The following is a 19959-nucleotide window of genomic DNA, read 5'->3' as shown; positions in this document are numbered from 1 at the left end:
CACACACACGCGCACGCACTTAATATGTAGATAAGGAATGCCACCGTCCAAAGGTTTCCACCGGAAAAGCAAAGAGTCCAATAGAGAATAAACCAGGTAGAAACCACCACAATATAGTAATGAAATCAATTTATTACAGATCAAAAATAACAAGCGCTTTCAAGTGTATCAAAAACACGCTTCATCAGGTTTAACTTAGAACATTCAGTGAAGCACTTTTATACATATTACCTAGTATCATCAATTAATATAATTAGCAATCAAAGTAAATGATCTTTCAAAACAATTAGGCAATTTGAGACAGTGAATTGGAAAATACATTAACCCTTATAGAACAGAAAATGAAATCAAGACATGAAAATCATGAAAAACCGAAAGACAACACAATTTATATCCTAATTAAATAAAAATGATAAAAATGATAAAATAAAATAATCACCTAGTGTTTAAGCCACATGACATGGAGCCAGGGCTGGCTTTAAATATGTTTATACTAAAACAACTTATTAAAGCAACTTGTTAAAAAAACCTAACAAACCCAATAATGCACACGCACTGTAAGCAATGAATTTATTTTATTGGTATCTAGGTTACTGTGTTATGTAGGTGAGCCTTTTTAGCTTTAACCTGATCCTAAGGCAGTGCATAGTAGAAGAAAATAACATAGACTGATATATACAGTGAGACATCAGTACTTTAAACCAACATGTATTAATGTATATAAAACAATGCCAAACACAGTGTTATCAGTTTAAACCTATAAAGCAAGGGAATATGATAGGAAGAAATGATAAAACAGTGACTTAAATGGACATGCTCCACCTCAAAAAATCCATATCCACCAAAACCACTAGAGCAAGCGACTTAAACCTTAGCACGGATATAAATAGGACGTGCTGGAGGGATAGATTTATCACTCAGAGACTCCCTATGCTGTGGAATAAAATCCCGGTCCATGTGAGGCAGAGCACCTCGCTGGCTCTGTTCAAGAGAAATCTTGACCTGTGGATGGGAGATCGTAGGTTTACCCCGGGAATCATCTCTGTGTCACTGCTGGACAGAGGCACAACAAACTAATGGGTACAGTATTTTTTCATATAAGGGGTGGCGTAAGCCACAAAACTTTGGGCTAGGCTTATAAATGCCTTAGGGCAGATAGCCTAGTATAAACCTATGAACCTATAAGAGAATTGAGTGCATATGTATTCATTTATTGGAAGCAGTTAGTTTGGAACAGTAGACAGAAGGAAAGAAAAGAAGTAATAAATTCCTATGTTTGATGTGGGTTGAAGATGCGGGATGAAGATTTTTAGAGATGCAATCTTAGTGACATTTCATTGTGCACCTTTGCAGACAAAAAAAGACATAACAATGACATTTTAAAGTATTTCAAAGTTTGACCTATTTATGTAAATTTTTAAGTGGTTGCTGTTTTTGAATATTATTGTTTTTAGATGACAGACAGTGCTCTTAAATAATGGAAGGAACATGTGAGAATAGTCAGTAATAAGGATATGAAAAGAGAATATATGGGAATATATGCCTTTTTTTTTGCATGTATGTTTCTTTTTTTCTAATGCGTTAATGCAGAAGCTGAAAAGATACATTGCAACTCACCCTAACTTCTATCTAATGTATACTATCATGTGACATAAGTGTCATTGAAATGGTAGGGTGCAGTCACAGAATCTGACTATTTTCTGGCTACTGTCCAGTCTGATAAAGAAGCTTATTTACTTTTAGTCATCATCAGGGCATATATGTATATATTCTGTAGTCATTATAAAGAGAGAAAATGGCCATTGAATCAGTATAAACACTCAAACACTTTCGACCACAGGAACACTTTTTTATCCTTGTTACCTACTTTGCTGACTTACAAGATGACAGGGGTAGATGCATTTGCTACATTTGTCTTTCCCCATAATGCTATAATTAAACATTTTGAAGACTGCTCTAGAGGCTTTATACTACTGGTTGACAGTGAGAATTACCATGCAGTCGTGTTACTGATGTTTTTAGTTTTCCCTATGTAATGTGTAACTCTGAAAGAGTCAAACCAGAAAATAAGTATTTGTACATACTGAGGCTTAAGAGAGCAAATATATGAACAAAAGCAAAATAAGAATAAAAGAAAAAAAGTAGTCTGAAAATATACAGTTCTGTTGTAGCGCACCATTTCTCTAGCTTCATTCCACATTCCATTTTACTTTTCTCGCTTGCCCCTCTGAGGATTTTCTCATTTTGCAGACCTCTGAATGGCTCATATAAGAAAGAAGGCATGAAATTTAAGCATACAAATTGCAGTTTATGCTATTACCTCTAATTGTTAATCTTCTGAATTGAACTCATGAAGTACAAACCATAGCATCCGGTATGGCCTTTCTGAAGAGCTTTCTTCACTGTAATGCAGGCAGTATTTTTCTATGCACTGCTGCTTTGCAAACCTACTAAAGGATTTCATATTTTAGATTTTGCATTTCTTTGTTACTTTTATGAGCACCCTGCTCAATGCGTTGATATCATATCTGTAAATTTATCTGAAAACCTAATGAGATTAAAAAAAAATTGTGTTTGAAACTGCCAGAGTCTTCACTGGCTCATACTTCAGACCAAGCTTTTCTGCTTAGACATATGCCAGCAGTTTGGATTATTTTAATCTACTTTCTTTTGTTACTTATTTTATTGTATTTTTTGATATTTATTTAACTAGTCTATGCTGTTCTTGTAAATCTTCTTAAGCACCATCACATGCTTTTAGTGACTACTCTGGAGATTAGTTATGTGACTTATTCAAAGTCCCACAACTTACAAGCAGAGGAACAGATAATAAGTTTAAGTCCATGGGGTATATTGTTCACCAGTAGCCCATTATAGTAATCCTTCTGCCACACAAGACAATGTTTACTACAGCTGTTTGAAATGCTTTCTCTGAGATGTGTATTATGGCAAACTCAGGCGTAATGAATGTCAGCCTACAGACAGGTACAGAGTATTTGCATGACATATGTGCTAACACAATCTTTAAACCTAATTCCTTCAAGGCTAACGTTTACAGCTGACATCACTCTTCTTATTTATGTTGTTTTTCAATGCAAATTGTTTCCTTTCGAAAACACCTTTTAATATAGGACATCACATATCCACATTTGAAAGATGCAACTTTGTGCACCTGGAGGTGAAAAGTAAACAATATTGTGGCATGCATTTTGAAAAGCTTCTTAAAGTAAGGAATATTCTCTATTTAGCTGATTTGCATAAAGACGAAGCTAAACTGTTGCAGTAGTGTACTATGAATGGCCTTAATTTTGTCTTATCACCAAATAGATCAGTAAAGGTTTATGTACCCATACAGATGCACACAGACATGAACACAAAGACACAATTATGTGTATTTGTGTGCATCCATATATACTTAGTCATTTGCTTACCGTACAATCAATAACAACTATTGTTTAAGCAACCCTGCATGAAGGAAAGATTACAAAATATGACTCAGAAGGTTAAGGCATATAAATGCAGAAGTGCTCTTTCATTAACATAAGGAGTTTTGTATAATGCACTGGTAATGGATCCCAGGCATCTGAGATTAATGATCATATCATTTTAACACAAAACAAATGGTGAAGGACAAATGCACTTAGGAAGTTAAATGGTAGATGTCAGTAAACAGAAGGGGCATTTTAGAGATAGAAGTTCCTCTAGATTTCAATGCATCAGCACAAGCAACAAATGGTAATGTGAACAGATTTATTAAAAGTTAGTTGGCAATTGTGTCATCCTGTGAAGTAATGCTATGTTTTTGAATGCTGAGTGACCCATGTAGGGAGATAAATGCCTTTACCATATTTGTATTATGCAGGAGAAAGTGTGATATTAGAATGTGAAGCAGCCTCATTATCTGCAGAAGAATTCAGGACAAGTGCCAAGAGGCAGGCTCATGGTCCTAGCTCAACTGCAAAGACAGACAGTTCTGTATTGCTAAGTATATGCAAAAGCATACATATAGCAGTATATATCACAAGATAATAAGCTTAAGTTGAAATTAGTTCCTCAGGAGACTACAGCAGAATGCCCAAAATCATTTTACTATATTGTGTTAAAGCACACATTTACTTTGACACAAATAATCTGTAGTGAAAGAAAATGAAAACTACACATTGCATCATACACATGTCAAGCGAAATATTGCAATTTACTTACATTACTGCTTCTTGCAGCCTTATCAAATTATTTGCATAAGGAAACCTACAAATATCCAGATAGGTAAAGATTACACTAGGAGCTGCAGATTTTGAAAAAGATTAGACTGGCATGTTATTTAATTTAGAAACCTTGAATATACAAAAAGGGATTTGAAGCCTTAAGGTGCAATGTGTGAAGTTCAAAACAAAAAATCTTGAAATGAACCACAATAATATAATAAATGTTTTATAACTGAGTAGATGGTAAGAAATTACAAGGCATGAGTCATGCTCAGTTTTGATTAATAAAATGATGGAATTTTCGGTCTCCCTATAAATGGGTTAAAAGACCTTCTACTTAATATTAAATCTGGTGCTAACTCCAAATCTTTTTAAATCTTATATTACAGTTCTGCCCTTAAAGGGAGAACTCCATCACAAAAATGAAATGTGTGCGCACACACATACACACACATACACACACACACACACACACACACACACACACACACACACACACACACACACACACACACACACACACACACACACACACACACACGATTTTATCTATATATTATATATGTCACTGAGTGCCAACTTGCTGAAGCCACAGTTCACAAATTTATAACTGAGAACTCAACCAAAGGAAAAAAAAAGTAAAACTGAGAACTTAACCAAAGGAAAAAAAATGTAAGCAATATGTGCAGGGGAGGAAAGTACCCTGTGCCCCATCATAACAATGTTGCACAAAAACATTGAGTCTATGGTTGCACAACTGTAAAGTATAGAGAAAACTGACAGTGAATCAGTGCAATCAGTGTAATTAGTTAAAATAACGTTAAAAAAATCAAACGCTTTTAATAAATACTTATCAGTTAGAAAATTAGCCCTTTAACCCTGTGTTGATCATCTTTGTAGAATCCTTAGAATCAGTATAACTATTCACTGTTATTTTCTACAAAAATGGCGGGGAGGGGGGGTGATACGCTACCATAATATTATTCTCTTTTTGACATTCTTCCACTGTGCACTGTATCCCAATAGTATGGCACGGGCAAAAAAGAATAACTTACATTTATTTCTGCATTAACTTATGATGCAAGTGCATTGAGACACAAACCTCTTAGAGTGTCTTGGGAAATAGTATTAGTGTTTTCTTTTTACTTAATTTCTACAATTTGTAATAACCATAAGCTGATAAAAACCTTTATGACATATTTAAATGTTATTATACACAAAACAGATTTAACAGATTTTATTTTTTAAGTATTCATTGTTATAATATTTCACTTTAGCAGTCAACTATGCATTATAGAACTTTAATGACCTTACAAAATTACAATCTCAGGCTTTGAAATAGTTGGTTGTGACAATCAATGAAAACTAAAGAAAGAATATGGTCAGCCAGATTCAAAAACTCCTACATGGTCCATTCACACCGTGTGCACATAGCAGCATACTGTTTTGGATTCAATAAGTGCGTGCAAACAATGTAAACACTGTGGCATGGAAATTACAACTAATCAACCAATCCAAGATGGAAGAGCTATTCAACAAGCTAGAAAGCAACCATGTAGGCTCACTGCATGTTTTCCCTGTGAATTCCAAAACCTATTGTAATACAGCCACAGAAAGGAGTCTACACAGAAACAATGTTAGGAGATGCAGTTTCTTTAATTCATGTGTATGTGCAACAGGCTGAAATCTACATTGCTGCTGCTGCTAATAGACCAAGGCCAAGAAAGAGAAGAGTTTTCAGACCCTGGTTATAGTATCACAATCTAGATTACATGGAAATTGTAGAGCAATGCAGAGTTGATAGAGATACACTACAAGAACTCTACAATTTCTTTCATCCTCAATTAAGAGCCAGGGCAAACCAAGAGAGCCCATCCCAGTGGAGACAGAGTTACATGTAGCTCTTACAAATTCAGCTACAGGTACCTTTCATAGATAAACAGCAGACATACTGGCGGTGTAAAAGGCATTAGCATCCAAGATTCTCCATCAACTCCTGAATGCTATGCTCTAAAATGCTAGTGACCACATACATCTTCCCTGTTCTTCTGAAGATAGGGCCAGAAATATACATGTGTTCTACCCTGTATCACAATAGCCTGAAGTGCTGAGTGTTATAGATTGCACACATGTAAAAATGAAGGCATCACCTGGGGAACAGGGAAGGCTCTACATAAACAGAAAAGATTACCACTCTATTAACTGCCACGTCATGTGTAATGCCAAGGGAATCATTTTGAACATGTGTGCTGCCAATGGAGGCAGGTACCATGACTCATATATCTGGCACACCTTCCGACTGTATTAGATGTTCATTAGGGGGGTATCCCACAGAGTCATTTACTGAGGGATGCAGGTTAGGCACTGGAACCGTGGCTGATGACACCCATCAGAAATGTACACACATGTGCTAAAGAATGCCATAATGAGACAGAAGCTCAAACCAGAAATATCATGGGGCATGTGTTTGGGCTCCATTAGTCATGGTTCGGGTGCCCAGATACATGTGGCTGAGCCCTGCAGTATGTACATGTACTGAAATATTCACAGTATGTGTCATGCTACACAATATCATCCTCTGAAAACAGCTTCAGCAGGATCAACAAGGAGAAGGGGCACACATATCACCATCAATGGCAAGGTCAACCCAGTCACAAGCAGGTGAAGAGTCAGAGGGGGACTGGCAGCTTCTGTGGGTGTATTCGGACATAGGCTTGCTCAGTATGCTTTTGCATTGGTTAACAGTCAATGCATAGCACACTATCTCACCACTTAAGGGCCTAAAACCTTCCTCCAATGCACATCCATATAGTAACATTGATGCCAAGCAATGATCACAACATTTACCTACCCATATAATGGCTGTGTACTGCTTGTATCAGACAGAGCCAGCCCTGAACTAAAACTGTTGCAACTGCTGGATTTACAAGGTAAATGTTGAACCTGGAGTGTATTGTATAATAATGTGAATGGCTGCCATATCCTTGCATGTTTTTACCTGGTAGTTTAAGCAAATAAAAGGTGGGTGCTTTGTACAGAAATGACCTTAACATGTGACAGAAGAGACTTATCTGACTTGTATGTGTCAATTACTAAGTAGTAGGCCTCAGGCATCAAAGATTCACAGTCATACCTCTCAAAAGTAGTGATGGTCACTGCATGCCCTCAGTTTAGCACCATGCATTTGTAGTGGAAAATCATTAAAGAGAGAAGTTAAAAAGTAATGATACACATTTCAGTTTCAGACTTCACAACCCTCATTTTCCTACCCAGCTATGAGAACAGGCTCTGCCAGGAGTTGCACAGTCACACCCCGTGCTGCTACCTTAACATGACTGTTGTCTACTGTATGACCTTCCTTCATGAGGACACCCAGGACCATGACCTCATGGTCTGCCATGTCTAGGTATTGACAGCTCAACCACTGATGGAACAGTGGAAATACTGACACTATAGGAATGTGATTGGGCATGGTCATGTTGGCTATCAGCAGATGATGTAGCTGACCTACACCCATGAGTATGCTGTCCCACTCCCAGCAGACATTCCATCACAGACACTGCCCATTCTAACATGTCATTCGCCTGATCCATTGAATAGGCAACATGGTGGAGGCAGTCACACATGTCAGCCAAAGCCATATCTACAACCCTAAGTATTTTTCTGGAAGAGCTATGGGAATGTGCATGTGCCTCCATGATGGCCCTAAACATACATTGAGTGGCACAGGAAGAGACACCAGGATCATTTGGAGGATGGACTGCAGGCTTCCTCCGAGCACCCATAACAACTCTCTTGTGTGCCACTTTGCCCACACTTTGGCTATTGCCACAGTCAACAGGCACTGAAGCTGCAATAGCCAACTTCCCTGAACAATTTTCTCGTCCTCCACCTGTCCAATTTCTGAGGACTCATTGAAATGGGTAGGCCTAGGTCTACTGGTTGTGTTTGATGGAATTTCAGGACATGGCTGTATGTCAACCTCAGTATCAGATTCAACTTCAGCAGTCTCTCACTGTGCATCTGTTTAGCCACTGACATCAGGTGGTAGAAGTCCCACACTTCCACTGTCAGGAACACCAGTCATAATAAGCAACAAACACAGGAAAAATGAATACCTACACTTCTATAGTCCAGTATATGCTAACAAACTAACAGTGGCGTCACTATTACAGACAGTCCAGCGATACATAAAACTGTCCTGACATTAACATCACACAGTAAAATATTTCTTTGAACTGTTCATCAGTACTGACACAACAATGTTTTGCATACAATGTGCAGATTGTGGTATGCTCCCTATGCTGGATGATCCTGGAAGAAGTTAAGCAAAAGGTAAGGCCAACATCATCACAATTAACAGTAACACAGGGGGTAAAACTTTTTGATGGTTATGTGTCCATTAACTGTACTTTCAGCAAGAGCTTTGATGACAAGCCCAACCTAAGCCCCATGTGTAATCAATCAGAATGTGTTGTTTACTGTAGCAATCTTCAATCCCCCCAACCAATTTCTTGTTAAACAGAACTAACATATTTGTGTAAATATTTTACTATACAACAATATTTAACAAGTGAGATACAAAAGCCTACCTGGCAGGCTCTCCTGGGACATACTTGCCGTCCATGAAACAGTTGCACCAATGTCAAGGTCATGCTGTTCTGCACTTTCCTGGGAGCCATCTGGATCCCTGACAGTGGACAGAAACTCTTCATTTGCTGTTACTGTAGCAGGCCACCCCCAGTACCCATCTAATCACAGGTCACTGTAGCTGATCTCCTCTGTACAGATGTGATCATGTTAGTGGCCCTGTGATGCACCTGATCATATGTTCTGCTGTGGCCACCTACTGCAGTGACATCTGCAACTATCTGCTGTCAAATTTGCATTCTGCCTGACATATCTCTGTGTACCCTTTAAAGCAGAAAGGCATCATGACACCTAAAAACTTCCACAATGACCTGATTCTCAGTGTCACTGAAAGGTGTTTTTTGGGGATTGAGACACCTAGGTGCTATAGTCTTAGGTGTCCTAAAAGACAACTGAAGGATAATACACATATGTATCACATAACTACAAAATAACTGTTCCCAGATAAAACAAAAAAGGTAGCATTCAGTATTGCCCACTGGGGAAACATGAAACAGTCTAGAGATTCAAAATATGAGCAACAGGCTGGATACAAAAAAGGGAGGGTAACAATAAAAACATATCCTTGTTTGTACTATAATAGAAATGCAGCTTTGCTCCACCATCCCCCAAAAGAACAGACAAATGACGCATTTTGCTAGCAAACCATCACTAAAATGCTAAAACTGCTATCAAATGAAATGTCCCTGAAACATGTCTATAGATTTAACACAGAACATTTCATTTTATGGTGTTGCCAATCATGTATACCTGTGAAATTCCCTGACAAAAATGCCGATGCCATCAGTACAATTCTAACTAATGCATACAGATAAATGTGTAGCGTTTGCTAACCAAAATATCTTTATATTTATATCTATATATGGAACAGATTTTTATTAATAATATTTCAGTATATACAGCATATAGCTGAAAAATGCAAGCATACCTTCTCAAATTCAGTAATCTTCTGTGCAGATATATCCTAAAGTAATAGCTTCTTTCCTGTGATATGCACATAAGCAAGTTTCCTCACTTACAGGTTCACTGGCTACACAGTTTCCTTTCTATGGTGTCATTTCAGGGCTGTCAGCATGCTGAAGATGCAAATCAGGTGTAAACTCATTAGAATTGCTGAATCCCAAATACTTGGCTCCATGTTGCAGACGTAAATGTAGTGCAGGCACTCCCTCAGGGTTTGTTTTTAATGGATTGCAACTGTCAATGATTACTGGTAGGGAGAAGGAAAACGCAATAGCAATGTAGACTGACCTACATCCAGTGGGTGTGTCAGGTTAAACTTACAAAGTGTCTGAAGTAATTTTGTCAAGGTTGGAAATCTAACTAAGCAGCACACAATTCACTGGTTCTGTTCATTAACATTCAGCCTCCCCTTCATTTGTTGGCAACTGTATATTATATTTTTGCCATTTAATATCCTCACACATTTTAAGGATTTGACTTCGCTATCAAAGTTTTGCTAAGCTTGGTTTTTCCACTTTGCAGTTCCTCTCGCTCACCTAACCCCTCCCCTTTTCCCTACCTACATCCGCCCTTACCTTTCATAAGGTCTAATTTTCCCCAGGTCACCATCTTTAAACCCCTGATCTTGCTTGTGGCTGCTGTGCATTCCTGGCCTGCTATCCCTTGCATTTCTGTAAGTACGAGACGCTTATTTTATTTTTTTTTACAAAAGTTGTGCTTCAAATTTCTTCTAGAACTGGTAAATCATTACCTGCCCTGTGAATAACTGTGTGTGTTAAGAGTTGTTTTTATACTATATGTACCTCCCAAGTGTATTTTTAAACTGCGTACTATCATGTTTATTCTTATAATTGCTAGAGACATTTGTTAGCTGAACTTGCGTGTTTATTTTATTTTTTACTACCTATATGTGTACCGTGCTTAGTACTGCTGCCGTTGCTAGACAAGGTATTCATTGAAAAGGTGATACGATTCCCTTGTAATCCTCCTTGACACTGTACCACCTGGAACAACTGTGTGTGCTAAGAGTTGTTTCTATAGTATATGCACCTCCCGACTGTATTATTAAACTCCTAAACTACTGACAGGTACTGAAGCTGTTGCTAGATGAGGTAATTGTTGAAATGGTGATATGATTGCCTTATAATCCTCCTCGACGTTGCACCACTGCCTGCAAATATACTCTAAGCTCTTAGCTCAATTGCCATAGCATTAAGATTTTATCAGGCTACAGAGCTTTCAAACAACTAAGTGGTGTCATTTTCCAAGACGCTAACCACTTTCTCATGGTAGCCGATCTAATCAGTAACTGTGCCAGTCCCTTTGAGGCTCATTTTTTTACCCTTTAGTAGATTATATTTATTTTTTTAAAACCTAACACTAGTACAGCTCCAGGCTAAGCTCCTACATCTATGAACATACCCTTGTGTGTTGTAGTTACACTCACCAGCCGTTTTTGGCATGAAACAATTGACTTTTATCTTTAGTAGATAATTTTTATTTCTCAAAACCTAACACTAGTACAGCTCCCATGCTAAGTTCCTACATCTACGGACATACCCTGTGTGTTGTAGTTACACTCCCCAGCCGTTTTTGGCATAAAACGAGCATTTTTTGTCCCTATAGTTATGGAATCAGCAGTATTTTCTTTCTGCAGCCCAAATACACCCACGTTGCTGCTTATAAGGTAGCACCTATTTTTTTTACCCCTAGAAGTGTCTATCTCTGTGTAATTTTATCTTGCAATGTTAACTCGGTCCCAGCCATACTGTGGCAAACTAGGGTGTACTCTTCTGCTTCCCAGATGCACAAACAGCGTTTTAGTATTCTACTTCTCTCTGGAGGATTGTGCACCAATCACCTTGCTCATAGAGACTGAACAATCCCTCTCTACCCCAGTTTAGAATACTTATTTCTGCCTTTACCCTACTCAACTATTGTGTGAATGCTACTACTGTACAGTTAGCTGTATTTGTGGGTATATAACGGTGTGTAAAGCTAGGAATTTTTTCTGTTATACTTAGCTAGTCGATAAACTATGTATCTTTAATTGCTTCTGTTACTATGGCTATGCATAATGTAAAGTGTTTTTAAGGACTACTCATGTAGAGTATGATAACTGAAGTATGTGTTGTTTATATCTAGACTCTGTGCTCGCCTTATCAGTTTTATGTGTACTCTCCTAAATAGCTGATTGAACTGTTAACCTCTGTTTGCCTATTCCTGCATTTTTACTACAATTATCTACTCTCACTATTTTTTTCCAGTTTTATTCTGCCTCTCTACCTACTCTGTACTGCCTACTGGCCCTGCCCTCCAGGACAACTAAGAACAGTCACAATATCTATTTTTCTCCCAGATTGACTTACGTCCAAACAGGAATGTCCCCCCTGAAGTGACAGGAAAGGAATTTCAAGAAAGTATGTTATACAGAACTAATTCTCATGTAATTTGACTGTAATGTTACTCTAACACTTACTAGGTCATGTAATTTGACTGTAATGTTACTCTAACACTTACTAGGAGCTAGAATAGGACTCCAGCTTGTGAAGCCTGCAGACAAACCCCCTATATCTACTTCATTCCATCTCACCCTTTCCTCTACCTTTCCAACCCCTAAAGTAATTTCCTCTCCCCAAATATTTTGGCCACTAGATAGCAGTCATCACCCACCTATTACCTCTCCTCTCCAAATTCTCTCACCATAACATCTCGCTAGTTCCTTTTCTCACCCTCTATTTTCTCAAACTGCTTGCAAATTAGTACTACTTAACTCTGACTTTATCTTATCCCCCAACATAGTCCACTAAGAACACCTCTAACCAAGCTGGTTTCACCCTCTGCACTTGCCTTCACCTTACAGATAGCTTTTTTAACACTATCTGTCCTGCCGATTTTCTTTCTTTGGGTCTACCCGCTCCATTCACCCAGCGGGCTCACTCTGCTCCCTTACACTACCCCCAAAACTCACCCACCCCCAGTACACCTGACCTTATACTTCCCTAGCCACACCCCTAACACTAGACAACCAATCAACCACCTACATTGCTCTTATTAATTTACAAGTTTTTGGTGCCTTTTTTTAACCCAATCTGTTCAACAGACAACTGTCCCTCTCTCTCCCAATCACATAACTGTTTTTCAAATCAGCCAACTATTTTAACCTCCTCTTCCCTACACACCTCACTATGTATAGCCACTGCTGGTCAACACATCTTAACATCCTTCTCCTATCCACAGGGATAACATTTCTATTGATATCTCATCACCTAACTTGTTATGAATCCCTAACCTTTGCTACATTTCAACACTCCCTAAGACAAACAAGCCCCCTCGCTTCTGTAACCTCTCTAACTTACAACATAACATCTTCTTCATCATACCTTCTTCCACAGTTTCATAGACTATCCCATATTAAATATCACCAATTGAGAAAAGCTGACCCTTCTCGCTGTAAACTTATCAAACTATCATTTAACCCTCAAAATTGTTTACTGTTACATGGAGACATCCACCCAAACCCAGGTCCTAAATTTACCACCCTTAACAATTCTTCAGCAAATATTTCTACTCCTCTCTTACTCCCAAAAATCCCAGACTCTCTATTTATAGGTCACCTCAATATACGCAGTATATATAATAAAATAACCCAGCTGCATGCCCTATTAGACACCTATTCCTTTGACATCTTATGCCTTACTGAAACTTTGCTTAAACCCACAACTAAAGACAATGATATTGTCCCACCAGGCTATAACATTTTCTGACATGACCGTCTAAATAAAAAGGGTGGTGGGGTAGCAATTCTCTTCAAATCTGAATTGAAGGTTACAGCACTAGATACCCATCCACCACCACCTAATAATGCTGAAATTCTAACCTCCAAGCTCCAAATTAATACAAAAAAATCTATATACATTATTTGCTCATATATCCCCCCAGGTAATAACATCAGTACTCTTGAAAATACCCTTAGCTGGCTTTCCATGTCCTTACCACAAGAAACCATACTCCTTGGTGATTTCAATATTGATTGGAATGGATGTACCATTTCTAATCCAACTACTCACATAAACCCCTTTGGCTTCGAGCAAACCATTACCTTCCCTACCAGAACCCACAAACTGAGCAAGAAACAAACCATATTAGATTGGATACAAGTTAATAGAAACCCCCATACCTATAAAACAGGTATACTCCCAGATGACATAAGTGACCATTCTCCTACTTTCATTACTATGCAAAAGACCCACTTTCACAATCAACCAGCATTTATAACTACCAGAAACAAGATAGACTTCAACCCATATAACTTCTAAGCTGAGCTCAAAGCCTGCAATTGGTCACCCCTAAAATACCTACCTCTTGACGATGCAGTTTCTTTCTTTAACAAAACTTTTTTGCTAATCCTAGACCACCATGCTCCCACCTGCACTGTTAGAATTAAAAACAAACTAGCTCCTTGGCTCTTCAAAGACACCAGGCTTAACATTAGACTAAGAAATAAACTCTGGTCCAAATGGAGAAAAACTAAAAATCCAACTGACCACCTTAACTTCAGAAAACTTTGTAATACTACAAATAAATCTATTTTCCTTGACAAAAAGAACTACTACCTCAACCTCCAACAGACCCAACAGCAAAACCCACAAAAGTTTTGGTTAGGAATTAATAAACTACTCCACCCAGGATAGTCCAAAACACCCACCCCTTCAAACTTAACTCAAACTTCTCCTAACCAAATTGCTGACACCTTTAATAATTTTTTCTCTGAAACAGTTCAATCACTAACTAATACCTTACCACCTGCTACCACCTCCAAACTCTCCTCACTACCCAACTTGTCCCCGACACTTAACCTCCAGCCTGTTCCAACATCTCTCATACACTCCCTTCTTCTGAAACTTAAACCATGTACACCATCAGCTAACCTCCTCCCAGCTGAATATCTGCAAGTTGCAGCTGGTGTACTTGCCTACCCCATTTCTATATTAATAAACAGAACCATTTCGGAATCCTATGTCCCATCCATCTGGAAAGTCTCACATATTATCCCTTTGCATAAGGGTGGTACCTCCAATGACTTATCCAACTTCCATCCCATAGCCCTTCTCTCTCCTCTAGCTAAAATTATGGAGAGATGTATACACCATCAGCTACTGCATCATCTCCTGCAAAATGAGCTACTAGTGGACTGCCAATATGGTTTCAGACCTTACTATAGCACCAAAACTGCTCTTCTATCCTTTACAGACTGTATTAATAAAAATAGGAATACTAACCAGCTATCTTCTGCCCTCTTCATAGACGTCTCAAAGGCCTTTGATATGGTTAACCACCAACTATTGACAGGGATACTTAAATCACTTTCTCTTGATTCTAAATTAGTACAATGGTTCCAATCCTATCTGGATAACAGAAAACAAGCAGTCCTGTGGGACAATAAACTATCCTCTCATCTTCCAGTCATCCTTGGAGTTCCACAAGGATCAATTCTTGGACCACTCCTTTTTACTATTTTCATTAATGATCTGAAAACGGCCCTTCCCCAAGCTACGTGCATACAATATGCTGATGATTCAACTCTGATATGTGCCGCATCTTCCCAAGCAGAACTACAATCCAATACACAATCAGTCTTTACCCAAGTAGAAAATTGGTTCCATCAAAAATGTCTCCTCCTTAACCCAAAAAAAAAATGAAATTATTACCTTTTACTCCTACACAGAAATCCTCCCCTATAAATCTCATAATTACATCAAATAATGACACAGAAATTGCTTCCGACATCACCACCAAACTCCTAGGTGTAACTATTGACAACAGTCTCAACTTTAACACACACATAAATGCAACTATTAAATCAGTTAATAGAAAACTTGGATACCTTCATAAAATCAAGCCCTTTCTCACAGCCTCAGCTAAAATTTCCATTACTCAGACCCACCTCATTTCAACCCTTCTATACGCCTCCTCTATCTATACTAACTTATCCAAAAGCAACCTAAATAAACTAGCAACCTCTTACAACAACATAGCCAGATTTGCCATGGGTGCCCCCTTTTGTACCCACCATTGCCATAATCTTAAACATCTAGGATGGCTAGAAGTTCACAACCAAATACATTTCCAACAACTCGATTTTATCCACAAGATCGTACATCATCCTACAAATACCCCCATACTCTGTAACCTCTTTATCTCCTATAAAAATTTACCAACCCTAAGATCCGCAAAAAAACTACAAGTAGCCACCATAAAATCCAACAACAAAGCCGGTGACTGCCTGTTCTCAAATGCTGTTGGCAATACTTGGAACAAACTTCCAAGAGAAATAACATCCCTGACTTCCACCAACCTTTTCAAGAAACAATTGAAAATCCTCATTAAAAACCAATGGCTCTGCCCCTGCTCTAATCCTGACAGATTTTTAGTTGTCTGACTGCTTTTTGACTGCCTTGCGGTCCTGAGGAAACTCATGTATAGTAATGTTTTTTCTTGTTATTTTTTAATTACAACTGTAATATAACAATCTGTCTTCTATGTGTAACCTTAAACTGATTTTTTAAAAGTTTTTGCTAAGCTATTGCTATACTTATGTCATTTGTTTGTATTTTTCCTCTGTTTTTATGGATTCTATGTATATATAAAATTGTTTGTCTCTGAGCTTTTCTCCTCGGGCCTCTTCTGAAAATGGACATATATCCAGTTAGACTAGCCTGGTCAACAAATGTAAAATAAAATGTAAAATAAAATAAATATAATAAATAAATAAATAAAGAATGGCTGAAAGATGGCGTTTCTGAGATTAACGATCAGATAAGACAAGAATGAGCAACATACAAAGAGAGGTAAGGCAGAGTTACATATTTGCAAGCAATACTCATAAACAGTTACATGATCACTCAATGCACTGCATCCAAAATTAATACATGTACAAATAACAGTTATATGTTTTTATTCAAGTGTAGATGATTGTAGTTTGTTGCATGCAGAATGATTTCAGTTCCCTGCTGCAAAGGTGTCTGTGTGGCAAAGAGGGACAAGACACCCTTATTGTGTTCTGAAGGTTCATTGGAGTGAGAGTTCAAATCCAGACTTATGTACAAATATTTCATGTGTACTAACATTTTGTTATAAATTTTTAAAAACGTTTTTTTTTTGGCCAGTGTTTGTGCAGTATGCAGCTTAGTGCAAACAAGGGAAATGAAGAAAATGAATATAAGGTTTGGCTGTGCTTATCTTGTTTGCACAAAGCTTAGCAGTGCACAAACCTAGACAAGTGGCTCACCCAGAAAGCAAACAGAACACCTGCAGAACTCCTGCATACTAGGCATCTGTAAAAGTGAAAGGTAAAAAACAATACATCATTGCAATTTTTGCTTTCCATCATGCAACTTCACTTAGCCGCATTGCACTGTGGTTAGCAAGGTTTCCCAACATCTGCAGACAGGACTCAGACAGCCGATATTTGAAAATGGATACATTCAAATAATTCTGTTGTGCACTGTGCAAACACACTATGCAGATTTGTGTGGCAGTTAACACTGGGAACTTACAAATGAGTAGGAAATTAAGGAAATGTCATTTAACTAGTTATATGGCAGCAGGTGTAAGTGTAGAGCTGGAGTACTAATGTTCCTAGGTTTTAATACAGGGTGTGTAACCTATTTTTTACTGTTGTGAAAATGCAGTTTATAGCAACGGACTGAAAGATAGACAAGTGCTATTTCTACATTCCTGTGGCAACAGGTGTAAGTGTAGGACTGCCATTCACATGGTCCTGGGTTCTACTACAGGATATTCCATACATTTTTATTGTTGTTCCACTTCCCATTATATTCACTCTCACTTATAACACTTTAGACAGTGGAGATAATATGAATTATATGTATGCGGGATAAGACACCTTTATGGTGTATTCAGATGTATGACTGAGGCTGTACTGCCTATTATATTTCTGTATGTATAATTCTACTATCTTGACTTGCAGGGCCTTCACAATTACATAACACACATACGCAACTGAATCTATATACAAGAACCTTGTTATGTCACACACATATATGTGTAACACCTCAAACTGTCACCTGTATTTATGAATGATTCCTGACTATGTCTGATCAGCACTTCTTCTGTGGCAAAGATGGAAGATCAACACTATGGAAGAAAATGTCTTGTCCCTTATGCCTAGGTTTGCAGCACATAGTTTAAAAAACAGTTTTGGCAGTATATAAACCCCCCCCCAAAAAAAACAAATGTGGCAGGTCATGACATTTATGCTCCAAGTGCATGTCTGCAAACGAAACTCACCTAAAAGTCAACCTTCTAATTTTCAATGCATATTTCCAAGCTATATCACCAGAAACCCATCAAACTAAGGCCAAGTAAAAGATTAACTTTCCAGTTTCAAGTATTTATTTCCTCCCTTCTTGGCACTGCTGCACTTCTCTTAACATCATGCAAACACAGTTGGCATTGTTCCTTGGGTTTGCACACTACCAGTAAACACCATAATCGGAACTGGTGGGAAAGCATCAGTTGCCATTCCTGTAGTTCAGATATTAGACATGTCTGACATTAGAGGGAAAGGTGCCCAGTTTAGGGCAGAGAGGTGGTGTGTCCAGGAGTCCAGGATATTTACTGGACTCCTGCTAAAGCATTACAGCCAAAGGTTTCTGCAAGGGGACTATTCTGGCTCCTATTACAAGTCTGAGACATGTAATTGCTTATTTCAGACTGTATCCAGTGCTATTGTGGTCTTCTGTTCTTTTCTTTTTTTTTTCCCCAGCTAACACCAAACACGAGTTCAATATACAGGCTCATTTTGCTCGAATGGAGAAACTGAGGGAAAAAAGTGGTATGGTATGTATGCAGCACAAGAGATGTGTTCTTGTAGCTTTAAAAATTAAAAACAGATTTTTGTTTTTTATAAAGTTGTAGCCAATTGAGCATGCATGTCCTAACTGTAAAAGCAAGTATGCATGCATTATTCTGTACCACAAACCAGTTTTAGGAGTCAAATATTAGACTGTTGTCAGAGGTTGTGGGTTCAAATGCCATGAATCACAACTATAAAACACTACATTCCTTTAATAATATTTACATTAAATTAAACTTTACATAAGTGGCACAAATGTCCTGCTGGCAAATGTAATCTGTATAACTGGAACACGCATATGCGTAATATATGCATATTTTAAAGATTACTGTCAGCAGTCTGTAGTTATAGTGTGCATTTGTTAGGATGTTTGTTTAAATGTCATACTTCAGATAAAATAATTGTATAATTGTGTTAATGCACGGTATGTCACATATGATGGTACTAATATTGTCTCTTTTTTTTCTTTCACCCCAACCCTTATCTCTCTTTTTTTACATTGTATTATGTGTTATCAAAATGTCTCCTGTCTCCATGCCATCCATCTATATCACATCACTAAATGCTCTACAGCACAGCTAGGTTGATCAGCCCCAGTGGCTCAGCCTGATCCCACTACACCAGCTCCAGAAAGATGCCCAGCGTGTTTGGGATCCAACCTGGCAGCACTGCCTCTGCTGTTGCTGCTGTAATTCTGGCAACTTCAGGTACTACTGCTCCAGCAGCTGGTGTAATGATACACTCTGGGAGCAGCGGCGGAAGTGGGGATTTCATCACCCACCATGAGATGCCAGGGATGGTGCATAGGCTTGAGCACCTCACCACTGGTGTGCAGCTACATGAGATGGAGAGGCTGCTCTCTGTCATGATCCATAGGAGGAGAAGACATCAAGCACTCCAGCTGCCAGTGGAGTAAGGAGCAGTGATGACAGACCAGTGGGTGAGGACTTGATTCTCACTGTCTCCAAGTTTGAAGGGCATGAGTGTGTGTTCTCCTCTCCCTCACCCTAATCATGGTGTCCCCCAATTTCTTCTGTCCATCACCATCCCTGTCTCTTATCTTGTCTTGTTTGTTTGCATTTTCTTCCTCACTTACCCAACTAATCAGACCCAGACATACATATGTCTCTTACCCAGCATTACTCTCTTATTGAATTAACAAAAAAAAAATTGGGCACCTGTCCCACAAAAAGAATTCACCTCAAATATAACTCTCCATTTCGCACATGTGTCTTCTTGGTACACTTGATTCAGTCCATT

The 19959-nt window shown here is 38.3% G+C and overlaps 1 protein-coding gene across 1 annotated transcript in view; it reads right to left on the bottom strand.

The window, feature by feature from the left end:
- Nucleotides 1-10487, bottom strand: part of LOC122802436 — an 84125-nt gene extending 73638 nt beyond the window's left edge. The window contains exon 1 of the mRNA XM_044072052.1: nucleotides 10394-10487. Within this exon, the coding sequence (XP_043927987.1) occupies nucleotides 10394-10487 (94 nt within the window). The remainder of the gene's footprint in view (nucleotides 1-10393) is intronic.
- Nucleotides 10488-19959: the final 9472 nt, after the last annotated feature.

This window comes from Protopterus annectens, chromosome 5.part0, assembly GCF_019279795.1.
Source record: "Protopterus annectens isolate FY-2018-M chromosome 5.part0, PAN1.0, whole genome shotgun sequence".
Classification (NCBI taxonomy): Eukaryota; Metazoa; Chordata; order Ceratodontiformes; family Protopteridae; genus Protopterus; species Protopterus annectens.
Note: the sequence above shows the minus strand (reverse complement) of the source record. Positions and strands in the feature narration are given on the sequence as shown.